This window comes from Notolepis coatsorum (genome assembly GCF_963971535.1).
Source record: "Notolepis coatsorum genome assembly, chromosome: 3".
Lineage (NCBI taxonomy): Eukaryota > Metazoa > Chordata > Actinopteri > Aulopiformes > Paralepididae > Notolepis > Notolepis coatsorum.
This window is the reverse complement of record NC_140167.1, coordinates 68,731,327-68,749,054: the sequence shown is the minus strand read 5'-3', so window position 1 is coordinate 68,749,054 and position 17,728 is coordinate 68,731,327. Positions and strand designations below refer to the sequence as shown.

The following is a 17,728-nucleotide window of genomic DNA, read 5'->3' as shown; positions in this document are numbered from 1 at the left end:
TACTCAAAGCCCAACTCAAAGCCCCTACTCAAAGCCCCAACTCAAAGCCCAACTCAAAGCCCCTACTAAAAGCACAACTCAAAGCCCAACTCAAAGCCCAACTCAAAGCCCCTACTAAAAGCACAACTCAAAGCCCAACTCAAAGACCCTACTCAAAGCCCCAACTCAAAGCCCAACTCAAAGCCCCTACTAAAAGCACAACTCAAAGCCCAACTCAAAGCCCCTACTAAAAGCACAACTCAAAGCCCAACTCAAAGCCCAACTCAAAGCCCCTACTAAAAGCACAACTAAAAGCACAACTCAAAGCCCAACTCAAAGCCCCTCCTCAAAGCCCAACTCAAATCCCCTACTCAAAGCACAACTCAAAGCCCAACTCAAATCCCCTACTAAAGGACCTACTGAAAGCCCCTATTAAGCCATCCTCAAAGCCCTACTCAAATCCCCTACTCAAAGCCCCACCTAAAAACCCCTACTCAAAGCCCCTACTAAAAGACCTACTCAAATCCCCTACTAAAATACCTACTCAAAGCCCCTACTCAAAGCCCTTCCTCGAAGCCCTACTCAAAGCCCCTCCTCAAAGCCCCCTACTAAAAGGCCCTACTCAAAGCCCCTACTCAAAGCCCAACTCAAAGCCCGAACTCAAAGCCCAACTCAAAGCCCCAACTCAAAGCCCCTACTCAAAGCCCCTACTCAAAGCCCCTACTCAAAGCCCAACTCAAAGCCCAACTCAAAGCCCCTACTCAAAGCCCCAACTCAAAGCCCAACTCAAAGCCCCTACTCAAAGCCCAACTCAAAGCCCAACTCAAAGCCCCTCCTCAAAGCCCAACTCAAAGCCCCTCCTCACAGCCCAACTCAAAGCACAACTCAAAGCCCAACTCAAAGCCCCTACTCAAAGCCCAACTCAAAGCCCCTACGCAAAGCCCCAACTCAAAGCACAACTCAAAGCCCCTCCTCAAAGCACAACTCAAAGCACAACTCAAAGCCCCTCCTCAAAGCACAACTCAAAGCCCCTCCTCAAAGCACAACTCAAAGCCCCTCCTCAAAACACAACTCAAAGCACAACTCAAAGCACAACTCAAAGCACATGAAAAGTTTGTTATTTTCCAGCTCGTTCGGGAATTGGGATGATACATTTTACTGTGGTCCGCAGTGTTAATTGTTAACTAAAATGATGATGAAAGATGTTCGTCAACAAGGTTTTTTTCATGACGACAGCGAGACGTGACGTCACGTTATTGAAGACCTTGTGACGCTAACGAGACTAAATAGTTTATTACATTTCGTTGACCACAACTGAGGACACAAAAATGTAATTTACAAAAACCAGGAGAAAATGTCTCTTCATGTATGTTGATATTGTTAACTAAAACAAGACGAGACAAAATAATTATAACTTTTCTTAATGCAATCGTCCCGACAGAGCAGTGCGACGGGGAGCTCTGTTATTAGCATTAGCTGAAAAGCTAGTTTTAGCTTAACGTTACCTTGGCTAAAGTTGGGACTATTCATAATCCAGCTGCAGACCTGCAAGCAATGTACAGCAAGTTGGCAAAGGAGTATTCGAAGGTAAATCACTTTTTCACCAGTAACGTTACATTGTTTGTATTTCCATCTAGCTCGCGTTAACAAGTGGCTAACCTAGCTCACGCTAATGTGGCTAGCTGATCGACCTCTCGCACACAATTAATGACATGTTGCGGACAGCCATACCGGTGACAATGTTTAGCTTTTAGTGCCAAATGATAAGAGTCTGAGGCGGAGTCTCAAAAGAGAACGTTGAATATTTATTGTGCATTAAAAATCACAACAGAGCCTCTGCTACTAGCTGACCTAAACGGAGCCTTCTGGAAGCAAGTGCAACAACGTATAATTTCCGTGTGGAACCAACAGTGCCAACAACCTTTCCGTGGGTGAAGCATAGTTGAGCATAGTTGTCATTTAATGATACTAATACTAATCTATACAATCACCTATACAACGGCATGCAAATATCTCGATTCTGATTGGCTGAAACAGTCAATTTACATGTATGTATCTGTCACAATTTCACGCTCTTGGTCCCAGGACCCGCCCACAACCGAATCACTATCACTCCGCGTGCGAGTTTAAAAAAAAAACAAGATGGCGGACAATAATCTTTACAAATGGATATGTTGATAGCGTTATAACGACTAAATAATAACCGATTCTGTCACAGCGAATGTCTTAGTCTCTTACACAATGTTGGATTGTGTAATCTATGGGTCATGAGTGATTGTGGAACAAAAGAAAAATCACGGATTGATTGATTGATTTTTTGCAATTTCTTTTAAAAAATGTCTTCCTTGCCCCTGACTGCAGAGCTCACTCTCTCACACTGTCTGGCGCGCGCGCACACGCACACCCACCCACCACCCCACACCCACACACACACGCACACACACACACACACACACTCCTGTCTGCAACGGCGGAGGAGAGTCAGACTGAGAGACATAGAAGCAGCTGAGTGCTGCGCTGTTTTAAGTGAGCATGGCCTATTGAATTGATTGATTGATTGATTGATTGCTAATTTTATTACTGTACGCCTGGTTTCCAACTGGTTAAGTTTAGGCCCTCTAAAGTAGGTTTAAAAAAATAAATAAAAAAATAGGGTGAAGAAAACTTTCTTTTTCCTATAGGGCAAAGAAAACTTTTTAATTTGTTTTACCTACTTTCTATAGAAGCATCTAAGAATGAAGTTCTATAGAAAGTAGGTCTGCATCCCTTAAAACAATTGTGTGTATTGAGCCGTACTGTATTGTACCCATTCTGCATCTGGTAATAAAATGTTCAATCAATCAATCAATCAATCATTCCAATAACAACCGCTAACTTCATAATTAAAAACGAAAGAAAAGTTGGATGTGTTAGTTGGTTGGATGTCTGAGTTGAAAGACAGTTGGATGTGTTAGTTGGTTGGATGTCTTAGTTGCAAGACAGTTGGATGTGTTAGTTGGTTGGATGTCTTAGTTGAAAGACAGTTGGATGTGTTAGTTGGTTGGATGTCTTAGTTGAAAGACAGTTGGATGTGTTAGTTGGTTGGATGTCTTAGTTGAAAGACAGTTGGATGTGTTAGTTGGTTGGATGCACTACCGAGCTGCTTCCACATGGAGGCAATTTCTCTTTTTTGTTGTTGTGGGAACTACTTTTTGTGGCGGATGTTTTTTTCAATAAATCTTCGATTAATGTGTGTTTATTGTATAGCAATAAGGTTGGATGAATGTGGCAGAGACCACCCCTAGGCATGGTTTATTTTTCACAAACCACTCCTGCGCGTGATGTAATGCTTAAATATCTCAGTTCCTCCCTTTGCTCAGAGCGTGCCGAGTTGTGCCCATTCTGCGGTCTGTTAATAAAGTTTTCAATCAGACAAGTGTATAGAACGAAGGGCTTTTATTATAACATTCGTTGCAGTAAAATCATTATGCCTCGTTTAGTCCTGTGGAGCGCTGGTAGTCCACTCCGGCGGGGAGCTAACGTTATTAGCCTTGTTGTGAGATCTGATCAATGGCTGACATCCAAGAAGTAAAAAAACGAATATGCGCTTGCCGATTGGTGGTAACAGCAGAGGCGGGTGCAAGCAGTGTGACGTAATTGGCAGAATCGACTGTCAATCAAAATTGTTCCGTTGCATTGCTTTGGTTGAGAGTATTATTATAAAAAAGAGCGGTGATGCGGTATTCAGCTAAACTCTGCGGTGGGCGTGATGTAACAGCGATACCGCGGTAATACGGTAACCGTGGCAGCTCTTGCTGAAACCACCACAGTCAGGACAGCTGAAACCACCACAGTCAGGACAGCTGAAACCATCACAGTCAGGGCAGCTGAAACCACCACAGTCAGGACAGCTGAAACCATCACAGTCAGGGCAGCTGAAACCACCACAGTCAGGGCAGCTGAAACCATCACAGTCAGGGCAGCTGAAACCACCACAGTCAGGACAGCTGAAACCATCACAGTCAGGGCAGCTGAAACCACCACAGTCAGGACAGCTGAAACCATCACAGTCAGGGCAGCTGAAACCACCACAGTCAGGACAGCTGAAACCATCACAGTCAGGGCAGCTGAAACCACCACAGTCAGGACAGTTGAAACCACCAGTCAGGGCAGCTGAAAACACCAGTCAGGACAGCTGAAACCTTCCCAATTTTCCGCCATTGACTAATCAATATTGTCGACCAATATCTGAATACAAATAATAATAATATCCTTCTTACTGTCTTTTACTACTATGCCTATCTACTATGCTAATATGTGAATACTACTAGTATGCACTCAAGCTCAGCACTGCTAGACGAACAATACCACTTATCCTTAACCCACCAGAGATGTACCCCTCCTGCTGACTTGTTCTACACAGCTTGTAAGTCACTTTGGATAAAACCGTCAGCTAAATGACTGAATGTAAAAGAGAACCGTAATTCCCAGCAGTGTTTGCTTATTTCCACTCACCTGACACCAACCTGCTAGACAGCAAGAGCCACTTGGAGTAGCCCATGAAGTACATGAAGTTACCTGGAGAGGAGAAAGTGACAATACGAACAGATGAGAACAGAGCAGAACAAAAAGCAGCAGGAACAACATGAGAAACAAGTCTGCAAGAAATACAGCAACCTGTCCACCAACCTTCCATACACACAGGGCTTTCCCTAAACAATGGTATAGGGGCGCAGCACTACTGTGACAACGTGCCAGCGCCAGTGCGCCACCATGTGTATTTAAAGAAAAATTATAATAACTAAATGAATACTTTTATTATTTTTGCAGTGAAAGCTTGGGGTCAGATTAGAAACAAACACATGATTGTATAATAATACATGATTGATTTATTGTTCCACTGTGTGTGTGTGTGTGTGTGTGTGTGTGTGTGTGTGTGTGTGTGTGTGTGTGTGTGTGTGTGTGTGTGTGTGTGTGCATGCATGCATGTGTTTTCATGTTATGTTAAACTGTTAAACTACTGTGCAACCATTTACACTGTACTTAAATAAATAACTTATTTGGAAATTGGAATTTACCTTGTGTTTGCCATTTTATTGAAATTATGTTTTCAAGTTGCAGGAAATTACAGAAAATGTCTCCCTTTACTGCACATTGTTTTGCCTCCCAGACGGAGGGCTCAGTGCCCCCCTACAGACCGGCCCCTACTTGTCACTCAGCATCATCTTGTTTGGAAATGTTTTTTTTTAACCAGGTCAAATGCTTGAGATCAAGGATCTCTTTTACAAGCAAGACCTGACCAAAATGGCAGCAATACAAATAATAAACCAAGATACAACATACAGGACAAAACACAGACAGACAAAAGGATAAAAGAAGAAAATTGAGCAAGCACCACAATGTCCTTAACATTATGTAACATGTAGCATCAGCATTATGTATCAATGCATTTGCAAACTCCCAATTCAGACATTGCAAAGTATGTGACATTTAAAATCAGGCAAGGTAACAAGGGCCTGTAGCTTCAGAGTTTTTTTTAAGTCGAGTACATGAAAGCCCTCTTCCCAAACTCTTCTGGGGACTGAGGCATAAAGATAATCCTGAGATTGCTCGCTGTAAACTAGATTATCAGAGATAATGAGATATGTACAGAGGTATAAAGGTAACAGACCAATAAGTGCTTTTCTAATTCTGGGGGAAGCCCTGACATGAATATACTCAAAGACTTGACTCACCGACGATCTCGAAGAGGTTGGCGAACAAGATGATCTTCTTGGTGGCTCGTGTTTTGTCGGACCAGAGGCCAAATAGTGGCCCTGATAGGAGGCCACTCAGGCTGAATGCTGATAGGCCAAGACCCAGGAAGTAGGGCGCCGCCCCGAGAGTCTGCAGGTACCTCCATATCGTGGGCAATATCACAGCTGAGAAGACAAGATGGGGGAAGAGGGGGTGGACATGCATTTACTTTTATGAGAAAGTCTTACAGTACTCTTTCTGAAAATGTTCCTAAACTGACATTTTTCATTCCGGTTGCAACAATAAGCATTATTTTACTGTCGATAAATTTTTTATAATTTTTTGTATCCACTTTTTCTCCTTATTTTTCAATTTTTCTCCCATCCCAATTTCGTATTTCCAATTCTCCCCTCCCCTGTCTTGAACGTTGCTCGACTATTCCCCCCACTGGTCGGTTGTAGAGAGGATAGAAGCCTTGCATCACGTGTCCCCTCCGGTACACGAGGAGGCAGCCTGTCACATCTTTTCACCTGCCAGCACGGACTCTCAGTGGCGAGGTGTAACGCATGGGAGGCTCACACTACCCCCGCTACTTCCTGTCTCTGCTGTGCAGGCGTCCCCCAACCGACCTGTAGGAGTCGCTGTCCACAACGTCCAAATCCCCACCCATCAACTTCCACCCTCTAACTCTGTCAATTGAGTTATATTATCGTATAGCTTACGCTCTGCACTCTAGTGGAACCCTATCCCTTATCAATCTAATACTGAATAATTTTCTTCACATGTACACACCCATCCGCCTGGCCACACCCACATCCGCTCCTCTACATAAGCGGGGTCGTGGCCATACTAACAGCTCCTTCCCTATTTTCACCACCGTAGAAGTGACTGTATACACCACTTTGAGTTTAGTGCCGAAATAGTTGTTGGAAAGGAGCTACGTGGACATTGTATCTTATTTTTCTCTCTCTCGCAATTTTACGAGAAAAGCTAAGACATAATGTTTGCACCTTCGGAGGGTTTGGACGCTCGTCACCCTTCACCAGCGCTTCACCATTGCCGCGTCCTCCGTGCGTCGTCTCTGGCTCCGCGGTCGTGGCAGTCAGATACGCCCGGGCGGCGCCTGGTGGTGAGTTTGCCTCTCCGAGGGGCCTTTGAGCCTCCATCTCCCGTGAGATGGCCTGGTTCCGGTCCTGGTTCCCCTGCCAGTGGACAGTCGGCCGATAGGCCGACAGCTCCTCTAGTGGCAGGGGATTTGCAACGCAGACTCTTCGCCTCAGCTCGCTCTCGTCGTAAGGCGGCGAGCAGCAGGGGCGAACGGCCAGGCTTTGATGTTGTGCTGGAGCCGGACGAGAGTTCTCTTCCCTCGTCTCCATTTCCGATGGAGACTGAGGATTATATGGAGGGGGCGAGAGCTCTCTTGTTCGAAGCCCCAGTAGAGACGTATCACTCTCCCTAGGGGTGGACGGTATAAACGGTATAAACGGTATTAATTTGCTCTACGGTATGGATTTTGACTATACCGTTTAACCGGTAGAGCAGCTCTAAAATAGCAATGACGTCATGTAACCACAGCGCGACTATTTCAATCGCATTTGTCCCTAAAAATAGATAGAATTAGTCATAGATAATAGATATGTGCAAACTGGAAAAAGTTATTTAGGAGGCTTCGCGCAGTGGGCGTGTCAACACGCAATTGTCATTTCATAATAAACACATATCACCGCGGCGCACAGCAAGTTTCAATTTCAGTTCCTGGCATTTTTAACCAGTGGAGAAAGGTAAGATATTTCCCTATCGTTTTTCTTATATGAATTATTCTACGTTAATAAAACATACCTGGTGATCAACTACAGTTTGCTGTAAACATTACGATATGTGTGTAGTGTTATGATAACGACGGCAGCAGCGGGAGCCGGGAGGAAGGCGTGCAGCAGTGGATTTGCGAATAGCATGCAGCTGCAGAGCCGCAGAGCCAGTGGCTCTTTCAGGTCTGGTCACAGGCCCGTCAAACAGCGCCCCCCCCCACCCTTGCGCCGTTCTGACCCCCATCGTCTCTAAGCATTTTGTGTGTCAATTTGTTGACACATGTGTCAATTTGTTGACACAATTGTCAATTCTTAAAGCTGAGGATGAGTGGCACCTTTGTCTCAATTCTTATTCAATTCAATTCGCTCTGCGGCTCTGCAGCTACATATGCTTCTAGCAAAATCCAGACCCGCTGTTTGCAGAGCAGGAGTCTCGACTCGGGACTTATTTTATTTGGAATATAATTACTTTATACGCAAAAGTAGCCTAGTTTTAAGTTAAAATATTATAAATCTACATGCCTTGAGGATGTCATTCTTTATATAGCCTGCCTATCAGGCAAAAAAAATTATTCTAACAGACACTGATACCGTGATATATACCGTTACCGTCTATGCTTCAAATTATACCGTGATATAAATTTTAGACCATACCGTCCACCCCTAACTCTCCCCCTCGGGGAGTGGCAGGGAGTGTTGCGTCTCCTTGGGGTCCCTTGTACTCCAGGGTTGGGTTAGAACCTCCGACCCTGAGACAAGATGCCCAGCTATCTGCCGCGTCGGATGGTGGCGCCCGTGGCAGCCTCCCGTACATGAGGGACGCGAGTGACGTGGAGGGAGGTACGCAAGGGGAGTTTGCTTGCCTTGTTCCCCGAGCTCATGGCGGCGGCCGCAGCCGCTAATGGCGTGGCGTTGCCGCAGCCACTGCCAGCACCTGTTTCTGATGACATAATAGGTCATCTCTGGCAACGTCGTCCTGTGAGAGAGACGGGCGTTGTCTGCCCATTCTTCCCAGCGATGGAGGCCTACGTGAAACAGGGACAGGTAATCTCCCACATTGTTGGCCTTACCCCCGCCTACATGCCAGTCACGCGGGTGGTGGGTTTGGTCCAGGGGCTAAAGGACGGGGTGCCTCGGCTTGATAGCCCGATGGCATCCATACTTTGTCCCAAAATGGTGTGGGAGCCGTTGCGAAAGCCGGTTCCCCAAGGGAATTCGGCTGGGCAGTTGGCTAATTGGAGTGACCAGGTGTACATCGCCGCGACTCAGAGCCTAGCTGCGACCTCCAACATCACGCAGCTTGCGCGCTACATGTCGGGGCTGATGGCGGGCGGGTCGGTATTGGATGACCATCAGCGATACCCTCACACCCAGGCGGCTGGAGCCATCCTGCACCTAACCCAGGCGATAGCCGCAGGGAAGGAGCGCGCCCTGGCCACTCTCTCCCAGCGCCACCTTTGGCTGGAGCAGGCATGGGTGCCGGAACAGAGGAGGATTCCGCTGCTCACGGCCCCCCTCTCCGATGCTGGGCTATTCGGGTCGGCTATGCAGCAGATGACGGCAGCCTGCAGAGAGATGGAAGAGGAGCGCTCTGTGCTCCAACCCCATTTCCCCCGACCTGATGCCACCGGTGATGTCCGGAAGAAGCAACGCCGGCAGAGGGCCGCAACCGTTGCCTCCGCCACCACCGCCGCCGCTACTGGACCTTCGGCGAAGAAGGCCAGGAGTGGAGGGAGTGCCTCGTCCGCTGCAGCCAGCCGCACCACGCCCGGAGGTAATGGTAGGGATCGTCGTGACCAGGCTCCCCAGAACCTAGAGCCATATGAAATCCGCATTCACGGAATCGCGGATGGAATCGTGGAATTGAGCAATAAAAATGGAATCAACTGTAAAAAAAGAAGAAAAAAATTATATATATATTTTTTTTTATGTTGTGGGACTTGTACAGCACTTTGTTCAACTTTGTCAGTGCTGTAAAGTTTCAACCTTTTTAAATCGTAGACAAACAAAACACTTTCATGAAATATTGTAAGCTGTCATTTGAGGCTTTATAAAAGCAGTACAATGAACACAAATCTGTCAGTGCCGAGTCCGACCTCGTCTTAAACAGTGTTGGGCAAGTTACTTTAAAAAAGTAACTAGTTACAGTTACTTCTTCCAAAAAGTAACTAAATTACTTACTCAGTTACAAATTATAAAAGTAACTAGTTACTTCAGAAAGTAACTATTGCGTTACTTTCAAGATTTCTTTTTACATAAACAACATACACAAATCTAAACTATTTTAATGTTGCTGTGGGACAAAGTGAGACTAGCCTCCAATCAAATGCCATGTAGGCTATGTAGATATTATAATTACTATGTTTATATAGTGGATCATACAAATACAAACAGAATAGATGTTTTGGAACTTTTGATATGTATTGCCCCTCAACAGGCCACAACTGGGCAACATTAAATTATGCTTGTTAAGCACTATACCAAAAATAAATAACAAATATATACTGATTGATTGAACATTTTAATTAACAGATTTCAGAATGGGTACAATACAGTACGGCTCAATACACACAATTATTAAGGGGATGCAGACCAGAGAAAGAGTTTCGTCTTGTTTACATCAGGGTCCCCCATTTTCAATTCATGACATTTATGACGAAAGTCTTTCTCTGGTCTGCATCCTCTTAACAATTGTATGTATTGAGCTGTACTGTACCCATTCTGCAATCTGTTAATAAACTTTTCAATCAATCAATCAATGACACACAACATACAGATATAAGAATCTAATCGAATCATCTAAACTAATCTAATCATTACATTTAAGACATGCATGACATACAGAGATATATATATCTCTGAGCAGCTGAAGCCTGTGCTATTAAACCAGGAAGTGCAGCACTGTTGATAAGGCTGTCAGCACTGCAGTAGAGCCACTCAGTGCCCTGCGCTGCAAAGAGTGAACACAAAACGCTCATGGACCCGCGGTCTCATGTTGACATTGTGTTGTTCGTTGGATTCGTTTTTGAGCTCAAAACGTACACTACACGGACCGCGGTCTCATGCTGACTGATCAGTGATCGCTTGTCTTGTCGCGCTGTGTGTCAGACTCTGGATGCTTTAGACACCCGCCCACCTCCACCTCTACCATGACATTGTATTCAACCTCAGCCAATCGTCAGCATGTATGCTTGGCTCGCGCACTGTCCACTAAACAAGGAAGAACATATTATTGCCTCTCGGCGCAGAGATATGTCTGATGAAAGAAACAGGTTCATTCATAGTAACGCGCCGCATTTTTTTGTAGTAACGGTAACGACGTTATTAAGATTGGAAGAGTACTCGTTACTGAAAAAACGAACGCCGTTAGTAACGAAGTTACTTATAGTGCCGTTATTCCCATCACTGGTCTTAAATAACAAACAACATTGCTTGTTGTAATTAACAAAGAGAGGCAGAGTTGATTTTGCAAAAAAAAAAAAAAAAAAATTAATAATCAAATTTTATTTTCATATTCGAATCCCATGCCCATCGAACAAAGCTTTGAAGTATTTAAGACAGCCCTATTAAATGGACCGTTATATCTTATTAAATTGTGGACATTTATTCATTCCCACTTATTAGACACTATTTCTGATGGTAAAATGCGCGTACAAAGCAAAATACAGAATTCTGAAATATTAAAACGAAAAAAACTGATTTCATATGGCTCTACCAGAACCGTTCCTCCGGGCCGGCTCCCCGTGGGGGCAAACAGCGCTCTGCATGCGGCAGGCGCCGCTAGTGACTCCCCTGTTTACCCCCAACATATGATTTTGTTATTAAATAAAAAAGTCCCTCCTGGTGAGGGACTGGTTTTTGTTACAAAATGTGTGTTTATTCACTATATATTGGGGATACGATGTATGACCCTCACCTAGCTTTGGGGTTGTGTGTTTGCTTAGAGAGTAGGACAGTTTTCTTGAAAATGGTGTTCTGGTCGCTATACATGTGTGCTTAGCAAGGCCTGTGGCTAGCACTCGTCGAAAGACTCGTCTTCCCTCATCATGAAGAAGACTGTGTTCTTCTTGCAGTAGTAAGAGTGGACTTTACCTTTTTTATCTGAGGGGGTTGTGTGTATTCTGTTACGTTTGGGAAACATGGCATCGAGTCCACAACCAGGTTAGAGTGTTAGCCTACAGAATTAATCACATATGTAGCTTGTAACGAGGTCTTTGACCCTCTCTTTAAACGTCTGTGTTTTCTCTTTACTTGGTGAAGTATGTAAACACGGGTGACGTGTTCGCACATGAGCCTAAAGCCTTGTATAAAAACCAGTTTTTTCACAAACAAGTTTATCGTCTGTGGCTGGTGTGCAATGGTTGAGCTTATCCTAGTGGATATACGCTTTTCATGTAGCATGCTAGATAACTGATATCATGCGGCTGCTTGTTTGTTTTCATCGTATCCGGGGTAAGGGGTCATAAGGGGGTGAACTGATAAACCCCTCCCCCCCTTTTTTTCTGATTGGCCAGGGGGTTGGACCTCCTGTTCTTCGGTCTTCCTGTCACGCTGTCGGGTCAGCGCGTCACAGGATGGGGAGAGGGGGGAGGGAATTCCCTGGTTCCACACCATATTTGGGCAGGTGGGTCACGGAATTTCCCCGGCCATAGAATACGTCACTGGGCGCGTTTCTATTGGTCGTGAGGCTTCCGTGATTTTTTTTTCAGTCTCCATGTTGTGGACCATTGTCATTGTCAAGATTGAGTTATGCGGTGCGTTGGAAACTTGTTTTCTGCTCTGCTCTCTATTGCATATGTGTTGAGCTTTTGGTCACATGGCTCAATGTTTACATATATCTTTTCAATTATTACTCACGTGGGAGGTCTCTCTGGGGGTTCCCTGTCTCCTCTCTTTTATACAGAGCAGTGTTGACAGGGTTTTTTCCATCAGACGCGTCATATGGGGCCCATAATATCTGTGTCTTTTGGCCAGCTTCCTGCCACTCGTCCCAGGCGGCGTGGAGGGAACGTTATTTGGTTTCTTTTTAGAATTACCATTGATGTGTTTTGGGTCTCGACGTGTACATGGCGCTGGCCCTGGGTGCTTTCAGTGTGGAACCACGCATGGGCTGGCGCGCCTTGGTTGCTAATTATAAATACAGCGTTTTTTGTAGAGCGACTGGGATGGAGATTTTATCTCTTCCGAACGCCAGTGTACTAGGTTAGTCTCGACGAACTCTCGCTCATCTCTGGGAGGAGATGACGGAGTAGATCAAAGCATTTGCGGAGGGGTCTCACGCCTGTGGGGTGGGCCACCGGGCACGGGGCGTTCATGTTCTGACCGTCTTGGTGGCGCCCTCTGTGATGTTTTAGATCTACACGCGTACCTACCCCCCTCTTAGGACTGGGGATGGTGGCGTGATTAGGCCACAGGACTGGTTCTGGTCGCGCCGGACCAGGTCAGTTAACCCGTTGTCCGCCGGGGCGCAGATCTGTTGTTCTGGTGCCCTGAAGGACTTTTTCGGGGGGGAAATGCCGGGTTGGCCCGGTCGTCGTGGGGATTGATGTTATGGAGGTGTGTCGTGGTTACGTCACTACGAGTTATCCTTCACAGTTGCTTGGTCCATATTGTGTTGTAGCTTGCGCTGTGCTAAGGGGCCTGGTCCTTCTCCATTCTTTTCGCCCCTCCCTTCCCCTGCTCAGCGGGGCTGGGAGGGGGCTGTCGAGGTGGTTCTATTGTACCCCTCTGGCATCCCTGTCTACGTCCCGGTCCGCCGGGCCCAGGTCCGGACTCGTTCTCGTCTACCTGTTGGCCTGGGTTAACCCCTTCTTGAAAACTGAAACACTTGTACTGCCTGTATAGCCGGTGTATACGCGCAGTTGTGTTTCGGATTTTTTTTCTTGGAGGGGTTAAGGGAACAACCGCCTCCTGTTAAACTAAACATAGGGGGGTGGTTGATTCCCCGGTGTGTTGGTAGCGGTGTCGACTCTCGGGTTTAGGCCGGGCTTGACCCCGTCTGCCTGCGTGTGTGCCCCGCACTTTTCATGACGTCTGCCAATCGTGTCAGCCTTCTCTGCCTCGACCTCTCTAGGGGGTCGGGTTTTGTGGAGGCTGCGACATGGTGCACAGCATACCGAACGCCCCTTCCGCCGGGGTGCTGTTCACAGTAGACCCCTTAGGTGCCTGTCTAGTCCGCAGTGCTGCGGGCACAGGTCAAGTTACGGTCTTGGCCTGTTGCTTGGATTGAGGGATCAACCTCTTTGGGGGTTGTCTCCCCGGTGCGCCGACTGGCCCCACAGTGTTGTGGGGGTGTAGCCTCTGTAGAGTGCTTCAGGGCGGCGTGCTGTAGAGGGGAAGGGCCTGCTCTTGGATTGGGCCCTGTCCGATACGCTGGCGATGTGGGGGGTGGTGTCACTAGTGACCGTCTGGTGGGGTCTCGATGCTATGGCATCGTTGGCCTCACCAGGCCCCCTTTCCGGGGGGTCCTGACCCTCAGGCTGTTCCTGGGGTTGGGTCCTCCTCCAAGCTCCACTGCTATGGGTTCTTGACCTTTGACCCCGTGATGTTAGGGGCTCTAACAGGGATTTTTTTCTTCCTGTTCGTTCCCTAGTGGCATGTGGGATGCGCGCCTGGGTAGTCGCGGGTCCTTCAGTGTGAAGGTAAGTCCCACGATCTGCTCACCCTGTGCGTTGAGTTGCTAAACCCTCTTCGCACAGTCGGATCCAATTCCCTCCCGTCCCCCTCTAGGGGGGTCCGGGGGCTCGGGTCGTCCCCGGTTCTGATGGTTGTGGGGGGCCTCAGCGGGTATATTTGTCGAGCTTCCGCTCTGCTCAGCTCCTGTGTTCCACTAGAGTGCAGAGCGTAAGCTATACGATAATATAACATATTATCAACAGTATAGCGAGCGCTCTGCACTGACTCACTGAGGACCCCGTGGTCTTCGCCTTCGGTGGTGAAGGACTTGGGAAGGAGCTGTTAGTATGGCCACGACCCCGCTTAGAGGAGCGGATGTGGGTGTGGCCAGGCGGATGGGTGTGTACATGTGAAGACAATTATTCAGTATTAGATTGATAAGGGATAGGGTTCCACTAGAGTGCAGAGCGCTCGCTATACTCATATAACTATGGTTATAGGATAACCGTATGTTACTGTAGTATGACGGCTGGCCCAAGCCGGAGGCAATGCTGACACCCGGATTCGAGACCGGAGTCTCTTGCATTGGTGACGAGCGCAATCTCCGCTGCGCCACCCAGTCGATACAAATTCTGAATCTTAAAACTTAAAAAATTTATTATACACATAGTCTCACAAGACTGTACACATTAATTTAGTTTGACAGTTATGGAGAGTTGATGTGTTTGTATATGTCCTCCTGTGATAGCATTGGATGACGCTGAATCCCTGTTAATTACAGCTCAATGAAATTATGTAGATGAAACAATAAAAAAAAAAAGGATTGCTATTTTTCATCTATATCATTTCATTGAGCTGTAATGAACACAACACAAGGATTCAGTGTCCTCTGATGACACCACTGGAGGACATATTTAAACTTGCTCAGTAACAGTCAAACAAAATTAACTTTTTTTACAGCTTTGGGATATGTGTGAGATTATGTGCAAAATAAGTCAGCATGGTTGTATGTTCGGTGAAGTGCCCCTTTAAATATCAGACCAATTAAATACTGAAGACCAAACTCAAGACCTCTCAACTAACATCACATTTATCCAATCAGGTGCATTCCATGTGAAGAAATGGGAAGTAGACAGGGGTAGGGGTGGGAATCGAGAACTGGTTCCCATTGGGAACCGGTTCCTAATTGTCCGATTCCTGGAATCGCATGCCTCCGTGACTATCGATTCCTCTTATCGATGCCATGTTTTTCCTACAGTTGCGCATTTTAAAACAATAACGTTAGCGCCACGCATGCAGCCATAGCAGACTATTTGACTAGCAAAACCTAAAGGGCTCGAAATTGCAACCGTTTTTGGTCGCATATGCTCCCGAAATGCTCCCGCTGTACCTAGGGTACTTTCTCACTCGCCATTCGGGTCCGTTCCGGTCCGTTCCGTCCTCGTTCCGTCCTTGGGTGCGAACTTCCCCCTCCCTCTCCCCCCTCTAGTTTGCGTACACACTCAGGCTTGGTGCGCTCTGGGTTTTGTTTACGGTTTGCGTTTTGAGCGTGTAAGCTTGCCGTAGGCGATGATGTCACGCTCGAATGTAAACACAGGAAGAGTGTTAACACGGCGGTGGAGACTGGATGCTGATATGAAAGAAACAAATAAACCAATAAATATGAAGTTATATTTGAACCTCAAGCCTTGTCAATATAACCCACCCCCGTTTTCTCACAAATGGAACTGGTGTTGTGCAGTCCGCTTGAGCGTTTTCCATGGTTAACGCTAAGCTAATGCTAGTTAGCTTACGCTAACGCTAGTTAGCTTAGCCTATTACTAGTCTATCTTGTCTACTAGACCTATCTACTAGTTAGCAGCTAACATTAGCCCATCGCTCGCGGCAATTATATTGCATGTCAGTTGATGGAACTGGTGTCGTGGATTCCGCTTTGAGCGTTTTCCAGGGTTGCTGTATGTTTTTATCTGCCCAAAATTCAAGCAAGCGTGTGTCAGCAAGTTGATACAGAAGCCTCTCCCGTGTTTTGGTAGAAGCTCGCACACCACGCCCCCCGCTCCCACTGGCGCGCACCCGAGACCACCTATTTCAGCGGTCCAGGTTCAGCACCCCCGGGGACGAATCAGCGTCCCCGGGGACAGGGGGGAGCGTTCTCACTAGGACGGACACACCCTTTTTGCCATGAGATATTCCGCTTGTCGGCTAACTTCTAACGTGCGCGGACTGATGACGACATCAACTCGACTCGAGACATTCGCAGCAGCATAATAAGACAACAGGCTTGCTAGGCTAACTAGCTTGCACGGCGACGTTTTATATATTTACGTGCAGAGTATGTGTGCGCTGTGAATTCTGAGGCCACGTTCATAGTAGTGTGGGGTATACAGTGGACGTCATTTCAATATATTGTGGCGGAAGAGAGTATTTTAGTGTCATATTTATTACATTGCCATGAGATATTCCGCTTGTCGGCTAACTTCTAACGTGCGCGGACTGATGACGACATCAACTCGACTCGAGACATTCGCAGCAGCATAATAAGACAACAGGCTGGCTAGGCTAACTAGCTTGCACGGCGACGTTTTATATATTTACGTGCAGAGTATGTGTGCGCTGTGAATTCTGAGGCCACGTTCATAGTAGTGTGGGGTATACAGTGGACGTCGTTTCAATATATTGTGGCGGAAGAGAGTATTTTAGTGTCATATTTATTACATTGCCATGAGATATTCCGCTTGTCGGCTAACTTCTAACGTGCGCGGACTGATGACGACATCAACTCGACTCGAGACATTCGCAGCAGCATAATAAGTTAATTAAACTTGACATACATTATATCGACGATAATTATCGATATCGAATTATATGAAAATAATTTTATAATTTTATCGCGATAAAGTTTTTGGTCATATCGCCCAGCCCTACGATACCGATCGTTTTTGATTAAAAGAAATTAAAATGTATTTTATATAAATTTTTATTTTTATTTTTTTTATAAAATATATATATTATATAATTAGACTTGTACTTGTATTATCTGCAAGACATCGCCACCACGCAACAAGCTCCACTGTCTGTGTGTACTCTAGTAGCCTCCAGCTACGGCCAGGATTCTCCGGAGCTGCAGCTGGACCTATACTCGAGTAGCCTCGAGCAGAGCTACGGCCAGGATTCTCCGGAGCTGCACCTGGACCCTATTGATATAACGTTACTTAACTGTGCTCAACAAGCCCTCAGCTCGAATACGCATCGAATCAGTGTTATAAGACATTGATATCAGGAGCTATCTTTAGCTACTGCTAGCCGGATATATAACGTTAATACAACGCCTCAGTGAATTATTTAGTTCAATGGGACATTTCGTTTTGAACAGTGAACTAACGTGAGCTAACAGCTAACAGGTATCATACACATCTCTACTATACTTGCTGGAGCGTTTGTTGATATCAGGAGCTATCGGTAGCTGGCCGGCTAGATACCGTTCGGTTAGACAATGCCTCATCATGTATTAAACTAAAAGTGAATAGTTGACTGGGTCATTTTGTAACGGTAGCTAAGCTAACGTTAGCTCAGGGAGACGCCGAGCCGTCCTCCCGTGTCCCGTCTCACTA

The 17,728-nt window shown here is 46.3% G+C and overlaps 1 protein-coding gene across 2 annotated transcripts in view; it reads right to left on the bottom strand.

Moving 5' to 3' along the window:
- The window catches only part of mfsd8l1 (major facilitator superfamily domain containing 8-like 1), a 79,009-nt gene that overhangs the window by 46,248 nt on the left and 15,033 nt on the right, over positions 1-17,728 (bottom strand). For both annotated transcript variants that reach the window (XM_084309424.1, XM_084309423.1), the window contains exons 2-3: positions 5,694-5,879; positions 4,474-4,536 (exon numbers count right to left, since the gene is read on the bottom strand). In XM_084309424.1, the coding sequence (XP_084165550.1) occupies positions 4,474-4,536; positions 5,694-5,879 (249 nt within the window). The remainder of the gene's footprint in view (positions 1-4,473; positions 4,537-5,693; positions 5,880-17,728) is intronic.